Consider the following 19,207-nt stretch of genomic DNA (forward strand, 5'->3'; position numbering starts at 1 on the left):
CATGCAACTATATTCTATACTTACAAGATTAATTTATTATCATTTAGTTATAATTACTGTCATATAATGAAATATTTTTTATGTGATCAAATTAGATTAGAAATATGTGATCATCTAATGGTAAAAGTTATTGTACTCCTAAATATTTTGTTTGAGACTTATCACCATAATTGTTTGGTCAAAATGTGCATGTGTTAACGAGAATATCTACATATCTTTGCGTTTTTATGATTGATACTATTCCTATAATTGCTATCACTACCTTACAAGCCATTTAACCTAAGAGTACATATATTTTTATAAACTTCATTCCATTATTTAATATACCCTATTATCATTATATTCTTTAAAAATGTGATATTATACGATCTTTTTATTTATGTCATTTATATTACTATTACTATCTCTTTAATCAGAGGGGAGGAAAAAATGTGAAGCAATTGTCTTATATATTAAGAAAAACTACTTATTTTTAACTTCTCTGAATTTTGCTTGTCATGCTTTTACTTAGCTTAATTTGACATTAACTTCATTGATTAGCTTTTCTTTTCTTCTTCTTTGGTGTTTGAATAAAAAAGTGAATTCTTCTCTCTTGTCTAACCAACACATGAAGTAAACTTAGCAGAAGTTTAGGGTCGTTTTTCCTTTAGATTGATTAGCTTTGGATCATTTTGTCTCATAGAATTGGACTGCAACAAAACAATTTGGGCCTGCACACCAAACTAACATCATCAAACTCACTTGGGTTATCAACCCAAATCAACATGGTTATCATCATCAATTTGTTATATATCTACTAAATTCAACAACTTGTCTAATTACTCTTAGGTGAATGCATATAAATGACGATATGTAACCAATTATGCCCTTGCACGTGATTTATATGATTTGAATATTTGAATTTGATGTGTTAGAATATTGTTTGATGATTGATGATTTTTATTGCTTGCTAGAGATTAGGCTATAAATTTGGATTGGTAATATAGAAAGTAGAAATAGTAAGTTGCGTAATCAATTTTTCATTCTATACATTATCTTTTTAAGTAGGATAAGATTTGGGCGTAAATTTAATAAGTCTAATTTGTTGTCTTTAGAGTTTAGGATTATCATCAAGATCTTTAGATAAGAGAGATTTATAATTTTTGAAGTAAGATTATCTAAAAACTTTTTAAGATAAGAAGAATTCAAAATTTTAAACCAAATAACTTATCCAATAAAATTCAAATAAATATAGGATTAAAATTATTTATATTTTTTTACAAAGGAAGGATATCTTATCTAAAATCTTATTTTCATATTATTCTTTTCTTTCTTTAAATTATAATCTTTATACATTTTTAAATTATTATTATTATTAGTATCTTTTTTTATTTAATAATTTTTTTAGTACCATCTCCTAATTAATAATAAATTTAATATTATTATCAAACTCTTAAGAGAACTTTTTTATTATTTAATTGTTATTAACTCTATTTTCATTAACAAATGGATTAAGGATTACAACTTATAAAGTGATTTTGGTATATATATAAAAACGAAAACTGTGTAACTTTATTAATATTTAGCTGTAAATTTTCATTAAACTCTAAAAATAACTAAAGTAAAATATCATTTAGTTTTATCCCCATCAATGTTCAAACTATAAATAATCTTGAATGATTATTATGAGCGAGAAAATATCAGTAATATTAGGAAAATAAAAAAAAGTCAAAAAATATTTTATTTAACATATTAATTATTATAATAATAAATAAATATTAAATAAAATTAATTATGACTTTTTTTTTGGGTTACTAAATATTTTCGGTATATTATTTATCTAACTCACTTAGCATTTTATGTTTTTTGACACTTATTAATGATCATCTCAACCCTAATTATTCTTAAGGATAAACTAAGGATAAACCACAATAAGAGAATACATTCCGGTTAAAGGAAATATTTTATAATCTTGAAAGCCTGCTTCCAAAAAAAGCTTCTTGAATTCCTCTTCACTTCTCTCCTTTCCATTCACACATATCATGGCAATATCCATTCTGAGCTTTATTTGAGTAAGTCCAAATTCATCTTGTTTTTCATTTATCACAAAATCTATGATAATTGCTTTTCCTCCTTTAGTATTCTTTGAAATTGCATCTTTGCATTTCTTCAATATCTTTACACAATCTTCATCATCCCAATCATGTAGAATCCACTAAATAAAAAACAAAACAAAAAGGTTAGGAATTGTATCATACCATTTTCTTCACCTTTAATGTCTCTTGCCCATAAATAATTCTACCAACAAATAATATAAATCCTAAATTCTTCCACTTTAATATTAGCCAATTTTTTAAAATTTAAAATTATAAAATTTAAATTTTAAATTTTAAATTTTAAATTCTAAATTCTAAATAATTCAAAAAAAATGAAAATTAAAAAATATGACAAAAAATTAATTAATATTAATTAATTAAAAATTAATTTTATATAGTATTATATTTAAAAACAAATAAATACTACTTAAAAAAACGAATATATATATATATATATATATATATATTATATATGAACAATTTGTTGTCTAATCTAAAAACATTGACTTTTAATGTATAATTTTTGTCCAAATTAACATTTATTTTAAAATAATTGAAACAGAATGAAACATCTATGAAAACAAATATAATAGATTGATGAAATAATATAATTTAGGAGAAAGTATTACATAGATTTCTAATATTTGGAGTGAATTTTAATTTAATCTTTAAAGTTTCAAACGTTTTGTTTTAGTCATAAAAATTTTCTAATGTTGTATTTCAATTCCAAAAGATTTTTAAGCGGGTTTGACGTTGTCTCGCCATTAAATTTGACACAAATAATTTGCACATTGAAGAGTTGATATAGCATTTGATTTCAATATATAAGTAAAATTGATCAACCAACGATCATTAATATAAAAATTTTTCCTTTACTTTTGAAGCGTTGATAATTGATTGTTATGATTTGGAGTTTTGCACCAAAAGAAAATTGAGGAGAAGAAGTATTACTAAATAGTTTTAGTTATGTTTTTCTAACACATGGAAAAAAATTATTTAATTAATAATGTTATTAATATCTACATCATTCATTCGGTTAATTATTAGTGTCAAATTTAACGATAAAACAACATTAAATTTATTTAAAATTTTTTGAGACAAAAATAAAATATTTAAAATTAGAAACTAAATTAGAATTTAGCTGGAACAAAAATAATATTTTACGCTGTAATTTACTTATACATACTTTAAGTGTGTTCAACGTTGTCCCACTATTAAATTTGACACAAATAATTTGCATATAAAAGAGTTAATAGTATTTGATTTCAGTATATAAGTAAAATCGATCAACCAACGATTATTAATATAAAAGTTTTTCCTTTACTTTTATTTGAAGCGTTGATAATTAATTGTTATGATTTAAAATTTTGCACTAAAAAAAAAATTGAGGAGAAGAAGTATTATAAAATAGTTTTGGTTATGTTTTTCTAACACATAGAAAAAAATATAATTTAATTAGTAACATTATTAATATCCACATTATTTATTCTATTAATTATTAATGTCAAATTTATCGATAAGACAACACAGAACAAAAATAATACTTTACGTTGTAATTTATTTATACACACCTTAAGTAGAACAGCATCAGCCTCATGTATATAATTGAACATGTCTCCACCAATAAAGCTCAAATTGTTGCTGCTGGTTCCTGAAAAATTCTCCACAACATGTGGAAGGTCAAACACTATGCACTTCAATTTGGGAAACATGTCACTAATAATCTTAGATATGGTTCCATTTCCACCACCAACATCTACAATGGATTCCAACCCTTCAAAAACAGCACTATGATCTTTCAATGCCAACTTCACCATTTGAGAGTCACTAGCCATTGACTCATTAAAGGAAGTCAAAATTGAAGGGTTTTTGCTAAGAAAGTCCCAAAGATTTGTTCCAAGGGAAATTTCAGATAAAGTAAGATTTTCTTCTAAAGTCCATTTTCCTAATAAGTTATAAGAACTTGACACAGATGGATCAAGAGAACACTTAGCCATTGGAGTTAAACAATATTCAGTGCCTTTAACAAGAAGCTCAGAAGAAATTGTGAGAGCATATGCTTCTTTTTCTTCTTTGTTTTCATCACCATCATCATCATGGATTGTTACAATATCAAAGAATCCATTGTGACTTAGGTGGCGCATAAGACGCTCCACACCACTAATTTTGGATGGTGGAACTTGTAAAATTGAGATCAATTCATGAAGGGTGATGGGTTTTTCATGGTTGTAGATTATGGTTGGTATTTCTAAGTCAATGCACCATTTAAGGCACATAGAATCTAAGTAAGCATACATGTGTTTGTACACATGAACTTGCCCTTCAAAAATCTCATTTGCTTTGCGACCACTTAGTAAATCCATTTTTTCCACCATGTTTTTCATGTATGTGTTTGCATTGAAACAATAGTTTCATGCATTATATATGCACATTAGGGGAAACTATAAGGTTGAATCACATTCAATTATTGTTGATCATTAATAATCATTCCTTGACCAATACCATATTCAATGATTCTTGACCAATAATCCAAGTTAAGTAATGTAAAAGTATAGTTTTTTTTTAAAAAAAAATTAATCTAACCAATTAATATTATTGACCAATAATAATATTTTTTTTTTCTTGCGGTCATGGGTAAAAAAGGATATACATTCACTACAAAATTAATATTTAATTTTGGAAGTATTTTAAAAATTTCTACAATACATTTTATTTATAACAATTTAAAAAATTTCCACTAATAATTAATATAGAATTAAAATACAAAACATTTCTTATTTTCGCAGAAACGAGAGTGGCTAGCGGAGGAGATAACGTCCATAAAACCCTAAATTCTCTACCGCCATTTTCGCCGCCGTTCCCTCTGCCGTTTTCGCCGCCGGCGCAATTACAACTGCCGCGTCCGTTGCAGTAGAGAGCTTCTGGATTAAGCCACCTATTTTATCAACCCGTTTTCAAATCTGTCTCTCTATATTGTCGTAGCTGTCACGGTTGCCACCGCAGTTTCCGCCGCCGTTGCCGCCACAGTTTCAGCCGTCAATGCCACCGTAGTTGCCGTGGTACAACACGTTTTCAGATTCGTTCACTCCCGAGCTTCTTCTTCAACGCCGCTTCCTCTCACTCCAATTTCTCCTTTGAACTGTCGCTGGTACTTCTTTTTCTTCTTCTTTCCTATTAGTTTGCTGATATTTTTTCTTTGTTAACAATAAATTTCTTCTCTGTCTCTCCTCCTCTTTGTTGCAACTTTTTCACCGGTATCCCTCTTGTTCTGTATTTTTTTTTATTGTTTTTCATTTGTGGTGATAAGGAGTATTGGAAACGAGGCAGGGAAGACATGATAATTGATCATTGAAGTTGTTTTGTTTCACGCCAGTAGATTTTAAGTGTTGGCAGAATAATTCTCTCTCTCTCTCTCTCTAATTCGATGGAAACAGCTAGGGTTTCTCTTACTTGCATCTCGATTTAGCAGCATTGGCATCCAATAATCTTGCTTGAAATTCGTTATGGAGGTAACACCATATTAGATTTTCCTGATTTTCCTGATTATTCGGTTGCAAACAAAAAGGAGAACATTTGTTACTTGTCTTAACAACTTTACTGTTTAGAATTCAGCTCCGAGCCTCAATTTGATTCGATTACTTCTGAGGATTATTTGATTCGTTTGAATTTGAGATTGCTATGTTGTGTGCTGGTGCGGTTGCTTATTCGTAGTTCTTATCTGATGTTTAATTTGTTTTGAGGGAGGGGGAGTTTCATACATTTTTTTGTTAGTTGTGTTCTGATTTTGGGGATTTTTTGGATGTCGTTGTTTTTGTAGGGATCTCTGGGATTGAAGATAGTGGCAAGTCTGAGGCACATTTGACTTCAGCTGCTGCTTTTGTAGAGGGTGGAATTCAGGATGCTTGTGACGATGCTTGCAGCATCTGTCTTGAAGCCTTCTGTGACAGTGATCCTTCCACCATATGACCCTGATTTTTATCACGTGTTCATTTCTTTGGATGACTAAAGTGAGATAGAATCAAAACTATACAATAATAAATTGATGGATTTGAACCCACTGCAGATTTGCTAGCAGAGGTGTGTAAAAGAGAGATAGAAGCAAACATTAAACCTGATCCAGATATCGATGTTTATATGATCATAAGGTATTAACATCACTCTATTCAACCTCAGATTCAACTTGACTAGCATATTTTCGTGATTTGATCATCATGATTCATGATCTAATGGTGAATTGCAGCTTTGTCCAATTTGTCTTACTAATGAGAAGGATATGGCCTTTGGTTGTGGGCATCAGGTAAGCAATTATATAATATGGTGATATATATATATATATATATATATATATATATATATATATATATATATATATATATATATATATATATATAAGTAAACTTGATTATAAGACTTTATGAAATGTTCTAATTCACATATCACCTTTTCCTCACATGACATACTTGTTGTAACTGTGGAGAGAATCTTGAATTTTGCCCCATTTGCAGGAGCACAATCGATACTAGAATAAAGCTTTACTAGTTAACTTGGCTCAAACCCTTGTTTCTGTGGCACATGCATACATTGCTAGAACAAGGTTAGCTCATATATCATTCATAAACTTAGCTTTCTATTGATGGCATTGAATAAGTCAAAAAAAGTTAACTAACGTGACAGAGCATATGCAGGGGACCCTGATGGATATGTAGTTAGCCTTGTACACAAAACTACGTTCACGATTTTGAATTAATGTTCCAACTTAAGCATACTTGTTTATAGAGAGAGTGGGTTGTCTCCTTGTATATATGAAGTTTGATTTGTGTGTTGTGAGAAAAAGACTTGGTTCATCTAGATTTATTTTGACGTATGTATAATAGTATTTGTTTTAGCTTTCTTTTCTTGTGTATAATTTTGGTTGATGTAGCCCGTAGAAAATCAGAAACTAGATCTGTATTATTTGATTTAATTTTATTTGATTAGTTGCATTTCATGAATTTTTAGCATGATATATCCACCTCAGATTACATTCTCAACCTAATAAAAGAAAAGAGTATATATATTTGCACTTTAATAACCATGAAAGACAACGGCCACATGAATAAGTATACTCCTGTACTCGATGATTGTGAATAAAAAAGTTAATTTAAAGCATAAGCCCCTGTAGGAAACAAAATAAAAATAAAGATAATTAATTCACGATGCATCTATTCCTCAAGCACACTTTTCTATTGAAAGGTAATTTCTAGTCTTGATTACATTATTGTTGCTATGTTTTATTGTGTCTTTGTGTTTATCTTCATATGCATTAATCAAAACAAAACCGGACTATACTTTTAAATAAACAAAATAAAACAATATCAAGACATTAATTTTTACTTTCTTAGAGGAAAACTTTATATATTCTTTAATCAAGACATTTTTCTAGCAATATCAAGTTGATCTAGCAATATAAGATTCCATTAGATCATTTTCTTGTCTATTGATTAGTTCTATAGATAAGATATTTGAATGCCCTCAACTGTGATCATGTTAGTAAAAGTAATCAATAAACATTTTGATGGGTTTTGGGAGTTAATTGAAGTTGTAAGTTATTATCTCAAAAATCTAGTATTGATTCTTTTGTTGAGAGTCTCTCGTAATATTTTTCATTTTTTATAAACTGTTAAAAACTAACCATAAAAAGGGTTGGTGGACTTCCTAAGTATTGTGTTTAGAAATTATGTATAAACTAATCATGAAAGAGAGGAAGAAGGTAGCGCATTTTTAAGTAAACTAGCTATCAAAGTTGATATATGAAATAATTAATCAAAGCATGAAGTAAGAATGTCACACTTCAAAGACCATAGAGAAATTCTCAATATTATTTGTGTGCAAGTGAAGAAGCTTTTGTATGCTTTGGGGCAATGAGTTGCTTTATCTATAATCCATGGACTTTGTAGCTTCTTTTGTTTCACTTTGGACCCTTCTTTTGTTGCTTACAATTTCATGAAATACTCCTACAGTAAACACTTGCTTATTTCTGCTAGTTACAATCACTCTACTCCCTGACCCGAAGTGAATTGGTTCAAGAAAATCTCTTAGAAGTTTTGGAGTATTCACATTATCTAGCACAAGGAGAACCTTCTTCTTACTTAGCCTTCACACTAAAAATGTTTACCTTCACCAGAAGTATATTTCTGATGCCTACTATATTAGATTATTAGGTCAGGTGGAATACATTTCAACTATGCCATAGTTTTTTTAGCTCATATTTTCTTGTCTTTATATGTATTGTTGCTAGGATTATCTGTGTATAGTTGTACCTCAATTATTTGTACTTGCTGTTGTTTTATCATAGAGGCCACAATTGGTGAAGGGAAACATGCAACTTCACTCCGTGGATCAGCAGCGTAGTCAGGCTCTTGAAGCTCATGCTGCATCCTTGCTCAATTTAAGGTGAGATTTGATATGATTAAGCGCTCCTGCACTTATTTATTGATCACCTTAATAATTACATACTTTGATTGCTATGTGTTGGATGAAATTTAATTTTTCTTTTGGACAGGTTCCTGGAAATGATAATCCTTCTGTTTTGATATCTTTTGCCTCAAAGACACTTAATGCTGGTCAAATTATATTGAAGCTACATGTTATTGAACTCGATGCACCGTCAGGTCTGCATATTTTTGCCTCTCACACCTGCCTCGTGTTTTTATTCTATGGCAACATGGGTGTTACACAAACGTGTCTTGTAGTACTAAGTTACTTGTCCTCTCCTGTTTTCTCATAATTAGATGATATTGAAATATTTTTATTTTGAGATTTTTATGTAATTAGATGATATTGAAATATTGAAGTTGTTGTTTTATTTTACTTTTTAAAGAAAAACAATAATAGTTATGTAGAACAATACTATATATAATTATGTTTGGAACTATTGATATTGAGAATTTTTTTATACGGAGTTATGTCTTATATTGAGGAATTGTGTTATAAAATATTTAGTTTTTAATGAGATGAGAATATATAAATGAGATGAGATTAATGAATGATTTAAAATTAAAAATAAATAAATAATTATAAGGTTTGTGGAGGTTTGAAAATATCACAAAATAGTTAATTTTTGTTAAATTAAAAAATTAATTTGTGAGAATTTTAAACTGTCACAAGAGTGATTTAAAACCGTCATAAAAGTCTAATGTAAAATCCTCACTAAATATATACAAAATCCTCCCCCACTGAATAGATTGTGAAGGTTTTTAAAAACTTATGCAAAAAACTTCGTGGCACTTTTTGGAAACTTTCACAAACTATTTGGTGGGAGTTATAAACCTCCACAAATAAAAAAAAAACTGTCACAAATCATAATAAAACCTTGTAGTGATTCAAATATTCAATAATACCCTTTGTATGTAATACCTTATAAATTATCATCAGCAATAATATTTCTATTTTTTTCCTCTTTACCCAGCCAACTGTGGCCAAGTCTGTTGTATATATTTTGAATGGCCATTTAGTGATATTCCTTTTTTTAAATACTATATATACAATTTTTAAGCATTATTGTACTAATTTTTTCAAATTGTTTATTCCAATCAATTGTGATTAAGATCTTTATCCATCCTATAATTAGGAATAATTTTTTAAGTGTAGCGACTCCCAAATTTTAAAAATATAAATATAGATATATTATAATTTATTTTATGAATTCGGAGTTCTCTATTTTTAAAAATTATTTTATTATAAATAATTAAATTAATTTTTAAAACTATTTGAGTTCAATCAAAGTTATATATATATATATATATATATATATATATGGTGAAATATTTTACATAATTAAAACTATAATTCTAGTAATTTATAAGTAATGAAACTTATATGTATATTTTAATTTGAGGAATTGATATTTTAATTTAAAAATAGAGTTTAGTTAATAATATTATTATCGAGTTCGATATCCGCCAATATGAATAAATATCAGTACTCTTTGGTAAGCTTAGCTTTGCTAATACTTCACCAAATATTTTTCATTCTTAAGTTACTAATAAAATTTATATTAATAACTCATATACATTCAACCTTATATTATTATTATTATTATTATTATTATTATTATTATTATTATTATTATTATTAGCGTTATTTATTGTTAGTTCTACTAAGAAACCTTATAATATTATAAGTTACACAATTAGATATTGTAACATTATAAGTTACGTTAATACACACATATATATATATATATATATATATATATATATATTATAAGTTTTGTAATGTAATATTATGTTATTATAATTCATTATTTCTTCTAGCATAAGTCTTGTTTATATATATACATATATAACTTACGAACAAAGGAAAATGGTGAAGAAAGAATAGCGTAACCGAGAGCGAGAAGCGTGGGAATGTAAACGCTTCCGAACTTTCGGCTTCAATCTTTTGCAATTCATAACCCCAATTAAAAATCTAATCTGATAAAAGTATTCGTATCTTCTTCTTTTACACGTTGGCACCACTTTTGATCAGTGAAAGTTGACGGTGACGTAGCTTCTCTACCCTTTGAGTTCGGTCTGTAATATTCTACCACACAAAATTTTACGCTTAAGTCGTAAAATAGAAGTGGTGTGATATTACGATCTCTAAAATAAAATATATACATATGATAGCAGAAAGATTGTATATGCTAGGAGTTTTGAAGAATAGGGGAAATAAAAATCGCGAAATAAAAGCGCAACACTCAAGGAACGAGTCAGTTTGCGTGCTAAGAAAACTATAACTAATAAACATAGGAAAATAAAAGTAGGAATAAAGTGTCAAAGATACAAAATAGCAAGCTCCTGACTCAGCTCGCGAAGTCAAGATTGGCCGGAGAATATTTACACATATATACATACATATCCAAAACCCAAATGTACATAAACAGAATCCTGCCTCTCCATAAACCTCTAAAAGGACCAAAAAGAATAAGTTATGCGGAGAAAAAGAGCTAAGTACATATATTTACAATATTGTACAACAAAATGACCCAGTAACCACTTCGCTTTAGGTATCCAGACGTCTAATGAGATGCCTCTCGACCTGCATCTGAAAAACAATAACATAGTATGAAATGAGAACGGGAGGTTCTCAGTATGGTAAAGGTGCCACACACATAATATATAAGGTCCTGGAAATGCCAGAGGCAATTCTAGAATACCGACACTCAGATTATAGAGCTTAAAGTATTAAACAGAAGTCATAAAAGGTGGTTTTCTAAAAGTATCTAAACCTAACTTAGCATAATCTTAAATCTAAGTCCTATACTGCCATTCCTCCATACCTCCAACTTCATCATACATTTCACTGACAAATAAGCAGATAAAGGCAAGCACAAGAAAGTTACAAATACTGCAAGTAACAAATATACATTTAACATGGCAAGTACATTTAGACACACCCAATTAAAGCACAAGAAAATAATTCAAGTAATATGCATATGATGCATGCCTGTCCTATGGCTGATGAGGCTCATCTGTCAGTTATCCAACCAACCCGACAAGTTCGAAAACCTTAGACTGTCCCTCAACGTGCATTCCCAAGAGTCTATGCATAGCTTTTTCTCAAATAATCAATATTGCTCAATGGGGGTTACATTCCCGGTAATTTATAGTGTCCGGTCACCCATACGTCGTAGGGTCAACAGAGCATCGAGTTTTCAACTTGGTACACATGGTGGCAAGCCATGACACTTTATCCAGGGAATCTCGTGTCTCAGATCATTAAATCATTCAAGCCAAATTTCATACATAATTTTTCATTCGAATATCCAATCAAGTATCATATATGACTTATCCGTAACATCTCATAATCAGTTCATCACTTTTCAACTTTACTTCACCTTCAAGTTATCCTCATTTTCTAACTTCATCTGATTACCATGTTTAACACTATTATTTAGGACCAATAGAAGGAAAATAGAGGTTTAGTAGTTTGAAATAAGTTTTAAAAACCTTAAAAATTATGTTTGCTGAAACAGGTGCCATGCATACGCGTAGCTCACGCGTACGCGTGGAATTGTAAAAACGCAGCTCGCGCGCGTGTCCCTCGTCATGCATACGCGTAGGTGAAATCTTCATGTCACGCGTACGTGTGAATAGGCTTGTTTACCCCTTACGCGCATGCATGGACTCGTCGCGTATGTATCGCCAAAAATCCACTCCACGCGTACGCGTGGGCGTACATTCTTAAAAAAAAATAAGGCAGATGCAGTAACGAGTTGCAGTAGCAGAATTGAGAAAGCAAAGCTGCAGAATTGGTTTTAAACACAGTTTATAAACTCAATCTTCCAAAGGGCATAACTCAATCATTTTAAATCGTTTTTCTTCCGTTCTTTGAACGACATAAACTTCACGAGTCCAATTTTCATTTAAAACAAGTTGAAATCAATTTGGGGCTCCGGAAGCCAAGTTATGGCCCACCAAAATTCAACCCAAAACCAAATTTTTTAAACTCTTCAAACCTCATTCTCATCCACAATTTGCATTGCATTCACTTTCAACATATCCATTCCAACACAATTCCCAGCAACAACACTCAACCAAATATATTCATCAACAACAACATTCAACACATTCAATCATGGTTCTTTCGAAATCAACATAACAACCACCATCCATAATCAATTACTAATTATCCACGAACACCAACCAAATATATTCAACAACAAATTACTAAACATTAAACATACACCTGCATTCCAACTTATCCTATGGCCACCTAGCCTAAGTTTTCACAGAACATTATATATTAAATGCAAGAAACCTAAACCATACCTTAGCCGATTTCCAAGTATTATCCAAGACAATTTTCCTAAAAAGAACACAACCCTCAAAACCTCAACTAATCAGCTTCCTCCAAGTTCCAGTATTCACAATTTCAAGCCCCAATTATTTATTCACAACCTAATACACATTCATAACACATATATATCCAATTTAATATTTAAAGCTTCAAATTCAATGAAATTAAAATAGAATTATCATATCCTCACCTTACCCAAGCTTCACATAAGCAAGAGTGAATGTTTTTCTCAAGTTAATTGGATCCTAAAACACCAAAATCAAAAGAATTCAACATTCCTACTCAAAATTCAAAAATTGGGGGAAAGGAGTGGCTAGGAGTATTTAACGACTTACCTATAAAATTTTTCCGGTAGAAACGTAGAGCTCGATGCAGTGGACGCATGACCGCAAACGGTGCGGCGATCGGAGCTCGAACGGAGGAGTTATGGCATTCGGAGTTCACTGTAAGGGTTCGGGAGTGTTTTCTTTTCCCTGGAGCTTTCACGCTGCTTACAGGTGAAATGAGGAAGAAAAGGGCTTTCGTGCTCATTTAATGTGTTGGTCCGGTTGGACCAACGGCCTAGTTTGCGTCCGGTTCAACCGATTCAGTCTGTTCGGTCCAATCTTGGACCGATTTCTTCGAAATTAGTATCAAAATTCTCGTTTCGATGAGCTCTATCCTAATTTGATATAATATTTGCATTTCTAATCTTCCTTATTAAAAACTAATTTATTGACTAATTATCTACTAATTTATCGGGGTTTACACGGCCAACAGGAGTTTTAGGAGGCACAGATGATTCTGGACGTTTTTTTCTTCGATAGCTCGGTCAGAAAGCTTCTCCAGAGCTTTGAATATTTTGATTTTGTATGAAGGTATAATTTTGGTTTCTCGTAGTTAATGTTTAATATCACGTGAAAACTTAGGCTAGAAGACCTTAAGATAGGAATGAACTGAATGTATAATTGATGGATTGTTTATATGGAATAAAATGTGTGGTTAGCTGTTATTAATAAATTTCTGTTGAAGTTGGTTGGTTTCAAAAAAGATTTAATATTGGTATTTGTTTGATTTTGAAATAATTTGTTACTGGAAATGATTTGAATAACTGAGAGGTGTTTGGTTTGATAGTTGGGACCCTTGAAGGGTGGCAGAAATTCAAATTTTAGAGGAGATACTGTCAAAATTTCTATAAGAATTGGAGTTTTGATTTGAAGTGTTATTTTAAAAAGGAAAGAGATTATTATGAGGCTTGTGTATTTGAGACTATTTGTTGACCCTCTGTCGCAAGATGTGACCGGGAACTTTAACTCCCCGGATTCCTCCATGGGCATGCATATATATATATATATATATATATATATGAATATTGAATATTATATTTGAGCTTGGAGTTTGACTCCATGGAATATTATTGAGCTTGGAGTTTGACTCCATGGAATACTATATTATTGAGTTTGGAGTGTGACTCCATGGAATATTATATTTGAGCTTGGAGTTTGACTCCATGGAATATTATTGAGCTTGGGAATGCGTGCGTGCACAGAGGGACTGTCCAATGGTTAACTACCAGGACATGTCAGGTTGGCTGTATAACCGACAGATGAGACTCATCAGCTATAGGACAGGCATACATCATATTCATTTGTTTGTTTGCTTAAGTGTGCATTATTTTGGTTTTCTTAACTGTTTAATTCTGCTTATTCGCTACTTGTTCTACTTGCTATAAATGCTTCTCTATCTCTGTTTTTCTTGCTTAAATTGTATGTGTATGTTTTCTGAGAAATCTCTCTTGACGGAGGTATGGGGGAAGGGGGTTGTTCCACTAGTGTCTCGGAGGATTGGAGGAGTTAGAAAGTGAAGTCTTAAGTTAAAGTTAGATTCAGAACTAGAATACCTTAGATAACTTACCTAACTTTTGGTTTAGTTTATTTTTCTTAAGTTTGATTTTGAGTGTCGGAGTTCTAGGAATGCCTCTGGCTTTCCCGGGACCTTTTATATTAACTATGCGGGCACCTTTACCATGCTGAGAACCTCCGGTTCTCATTTCATATATATTTTGTTGTTTTTCAGATGCAGGTCGAGAAACACCTCGTTGAGCGTCTGGAGACCCTCCTTACAAGCGAAGAACTACCTTTTGAACTGTCATATTTTGATTTTGGGCTATGTATATATGTTTATAGAATCTCTGCATGTACATTTTGTGTTTGTCCCTCCTAGAGGTTGACTTGGAGATACAGGTGTTTATTTTGTAGTTTGAGTTTTATTTTGGGTTGTATATATATATATATATATATACTCTGGTCGGCCTTAGCTTCGCAGGCCGAGTCTGGAGCTTGCTATCTGAGTTTTGGAACTCTGGTATGTATATATGCTTTCAGCTTTCTTTTGATCTTACCTATCCGTTTTACAAATATCCATGCGAATGTGACACGATTTTCTGTTTATCATTTTTATTTTGTTTAGCTAATTCTTCAATGCTTGTAGATATGATTTCATCCAACTATATTTATGTACATATCCTTTTCTTTTTCTTTTAGAAGTTGTAATACCTTGCCACCTCTGCTTTACGACTTAAGCGTAAGGCTCTGTGTGGTAGGGTGTTACATTAAGGACACCAACTTGATCTTTCACAATTTTGATGTCAATAATAGTGTTTGTTCTATGGTTAAGAGAAGATAATGAGAAAAAAAGAAAAGAAAATAAAGTAATATATATACTCACACACATATTAAAGTGTTCTATCCACCACTTGATTATTGTCAAAGTTTGAATTCGAATGTAGCATATTAAAAGATACTATATATTATCACTTAACCAAATTTCAACTATAAGATAGGTTGAAATTGAATAAAAAAGATTTACTACATATAATTTGTTGATACTATAGTTTAAAAATTGAATTAAAGAAAATTATTCAACCTTCTATCCAATTTTTCGATAGTTTTATCACCATGGTTTTAACATAAGAAAAATTATATAATAATCACCATGATTTGAAATTTTTTTAGCATAACACTAATAAAAAAAATTATATATAATTTACTATTCATTCTTAAACACTTGTTATTAAGTAAAGAGTATTATATTTTTTATTAATTAAATACATTTTGTAACATCCCAACTTTTTGAATCAGGTTTATTATTCAATAACTAATTAATTAATTAAAATGGTAATAATTTAAGATTTAAATTTAAAATACAAAATTAGAAAATAATACATTTGAAAAGCCAATGAGTTATAGTTCAAATGGCATAATCTCCCCATACTCAATTAAGAGGTCGCAGGTTCGAGTCTCCCTATCTTTGGTTAAAAAAATAATGTATTTGAAAAACTAACATATCTAATTTAAAATTTAAATATGTGAAAACACTAGCTGTAGTCAATTCCTAACCGACAATAAACCACCTTTCAAGATATAGTCATAACTAATTTCATACTTATGGGATTTGAATGATCTTTAGTTATATGAAAAAATAAGAAAACTAGCTTTATTCTTTAAGTTCGGTACAAAATTAAATTCAAATTAAATTAGGTAGATAAATATGTTACAAGTGCATAGTAGAAAACCGCGCTCTTATCAGCCAGCCTAATATACTAACATTATTTCGAGAATATATCAAGTTGTGGTTATTCGATTGACTTCATTTAAGATTCATTTTAAAGCTAACTCAATTCTCTATAAATTTATGTCTAATAGCTATTTCCAAATTCCAAACGTAGAAAACTTTATAGGGCTTGCAAAGTGACAATTTAGATTGGAGATTTCACCTAAATGCGAATTAGATTCTCCTAACACAATTTGTACATACCTAGGAGCTATTTGAGTTCTTCCTTTCTCATTCCATTCTATTTTTTCTATACAAAAACTTCTAGGTAACCTATCTTATCCACCTTCTATTATCTTTATAAATTGTCATTCATATACTTTTTCCATTATAATAAAAATCATTATCTCTTCTCACTTCCGATCCTTACTTTCACTCTAAATCTTCTTCTAAAGTATTCACAAAGTCCACTCATATATTGTTCAAGAAGATATTCTTTTTGAAATATGCAAATTAAAGAATATGAAGATTTTCTTTCTATCCAGTCAAGGATTCATACCTACATAACAATATAAACAAAGTCTAGCCATGGAACAAGTCTCTCTTTGCTAACAAATCGCGTCTATTTGCATCAGAATATATATGGTAGTGTTTGGTTAGTGGGTGTGTCTACACAAGACAGAGACACGCTGACACACATCCTCTGTTTGATTGTTGAGACACACAATTTTAAAGGACACGTTGGTATACAAATTGACACAAATTACATGCATTCAGTGTACCTCTAATAAGTTGAGACACAAACTTAATATTGAGACACTGATTATTTGAGAATTTTATCCTCCCTTCTCCTCTCCATTTCAACTTCCGTCTCTTCTTTTTTCATGGCCAACCAAGCAAAATCTCTTCTCCCCATTTAAATTTCTGTTTCTTCTTTTTTGATGGCCAACTAACCTCCTCTTACTGAAGTGTCTCTACCACTGCCATTGCTACTGCCTCACTTTCTCCTCATACTCTCTATATTGGGTCTCTGTCTTCTTCCTTCTTCCAAATCTCCAGATCTGCGACTTGTGTCTCTGCCATATCGCAGACGAGCCTCTATCATTGACCCATCGTGCCTCCATCTTCATCTCTGTTCATTCTTCTATTTGCCTCTTTTTGGATTTTTTTCCTAAAATAAAGTTTTATTTTTGCTTTATTTTTTATTATTAATCTGTGCGATTTTTAGAAAAAAAGTTATAGTCTGAATGCTATGAACAATTTTTTTCGTTGGCTTTTATCCTGTTGAAATATCTCACCTTCCAATTAATTTTTTAATTTGATATTCCATTAGTTTATAGTCGCTTCAACAACTTAAAATTGACACAAGGGATTTAAATTGGATATCATGTCAATTAATTACTTGCTGTTTAATTAGGAAGATATGTATTAAATTTGTTGTTGAAATTACTAGAATTTTTGTTATCTGAATATTTTTTTATGAATAGAGATGGAAGAAAAGAATCAGTGTAGCTGTTGAAAAAATATAGATAGTGGTGATGGTGGTAAAGATAGATGATGAGAGTATTATTGACTTTTTAAAGTTTGATGTGTTTTATGTATATTCTTTGCCAAACATAAAACTTTTATACATGTATTTTGTGTCTATGTCTATATAGTTAATGTCTATATAGTTCATGTCTCTATGTCCATGTCTCATACTATACACTAAACAAACGGAGCCTACAGAAACTTCACTCGAGGTAGGGATTTTATACTATTTTTTTATATGTCATATCTTAAATGTTTTATTTTTATATAGATGTTATTAGCATTGCATGTCATGATATAACGTCTCTTTATTTCATACATATTATGCATTATAATAACCATCTTATGTGCATTAAAGAACTGAGGATATGATCCTTCGATAAGATAATCGAAATGATCCTTTCGATAAGATAATCGAAATGATCATTTGGTAAGAGAAGGTGATTGAATCGAGATGATCTTTCAATAAGAAAAGGTGATTGGCAAACTTTTGGGATAAGAACGTTCGGTAAGGGAAGTAGACTCCCATCAATTTTATATAATAATATCTCTTTGTTGACATAACTTCCTTCCTATGTATGTATAAATAACCTTAATTGTATATTGAACTAAGATAATGATCCTTCAGTAAGGGAAGGTGATCACCAAAACGTTTGGGATAAGAACTTTCGTTAAGGGAAGGAGACTCCCACTTTTTATGCCAGTTTGACTTAATACCTTCCATAAAAGCTACTAGAAAAAGTAATAAAAAGTACAAAGAAAAGTGTGATTATGATTGTTCTTCCTTCATTCTTTCTGTTTAATTTATGACTTTATTTATCATGTTCGTTTTATTCTAAAATCTTTCTTTTACTCAAAGATCCTTTCTATTTGATTTATGATTATGTTTATGTTTATTATTTCACTCAAAGATCCTTTTTTTTAGCCAAAGATCCATTCTATTTGATTTATATATGATTATATTTATTATCCTTATTTTATTTAAAGATCCCTCCTCTTTGATTTATCTATGCCAATGTTACTATTATTCTCTCATTTATTTTACCTTGTTTTATGGCCTACGAGAATATTAAATCAAGGTTTTTGAATTTACATTCTATATGTTTTAACATTTTAGGCATTTTGTTACGAGTCACATGTGTCATGACATAAGTAAATGAAAAGCATTTAAAGTCAAACCACTTTGACTAACAAAGATTTTTTAAAATAATAATTATTGAACAACATTACATCATCGCTATTTTTATTTT

At 30.3% G+C, this 19,207-nt stretch overlaps 1 protein-coding gene and 1 long non-coding RNA gene across 4 annotated transcripts; one reads left to right on the plus strand and one right to left on the minus strand.

Annotated features, from left to right (window-relative positions):
- Nucleotides 1–1,894: 1,894 nt before the first annotated feature.
- LOC130976875 (isoflavone-7-O-methyltransferase 9-like) lies at nt 1,895–4,438 on the minus strand. Its single transcript, XM_057901824.1, has 2 exons — nt 3,647–4,438; nt 1,895–2,194 (listed from the first exon to the last, which is right to left on the minus strand). The coding sequence occupies exons 1-2, from the start codon at nt 4,436–4,438 to the stop codon at nt 1,895–1,897; spliced, it is 1,092 nt and encodes a 363-aa protein (XP_057757807.1).
- LOC130976876 (uncharacterized) lies at nt 2,022–8,993 on the plus strand. 3 transcript variants are annotated; one of them, XR_009084782.1, is made up of 8 exons: nt 2,022–2,051; nt 4,862–5,223; nt 5,383–5,584; nt 5,893–6,220; nt 6,316–6,372; nt 6,581–6,669; nt 8,410–8,507; nt 8,617–8,993. It is a non-coding gene; the product is annotated as an uncharacterized LOC130976876 (long non-coding RNA). The 3 variants fall into 3 exon arrangements; XR_009084784.1 differs by having other exon boundaries at nt 5,510–5,584; XR_009084783.1 differs by lacking the exon at nt 5,383–5,584.
- Nucleotides 8,994–19,207: the final 10,214 nt, after the last annotated feature.

This window comes from Arachis stenosperma, chromosome 4 (assembly GCF_014773155.1).
Source record: "Arachis stenosperma cultivar V10309 chromosome 4, arast.V10309.gnm1.PFL2, whole genome shotgun sequence".
NCBI lineage: Eukaryota > Viridiplantae > Streptophyta > Magnoliopsida > Fabales > Fabaceae > Arachis > Arachis stenosperma.

Bases quoted from the DNA above. Each gene is read 5' to 3' on its own strand.
- LOC130976875 (XM_057901824.1), bottom strand. From the start codon at position 4,438: ATGGATTTACTAAGTGGTCGCAAAGCAAATGAGATTTTTGAAGGGCAA. The intron at 2,195-3,646 runs GTGTGTATAAAT...TTTTTTATTTAG, and splicing joins CTGATGCTGTTCTACTTAAG to TGGATTCTACATGATTGGGA.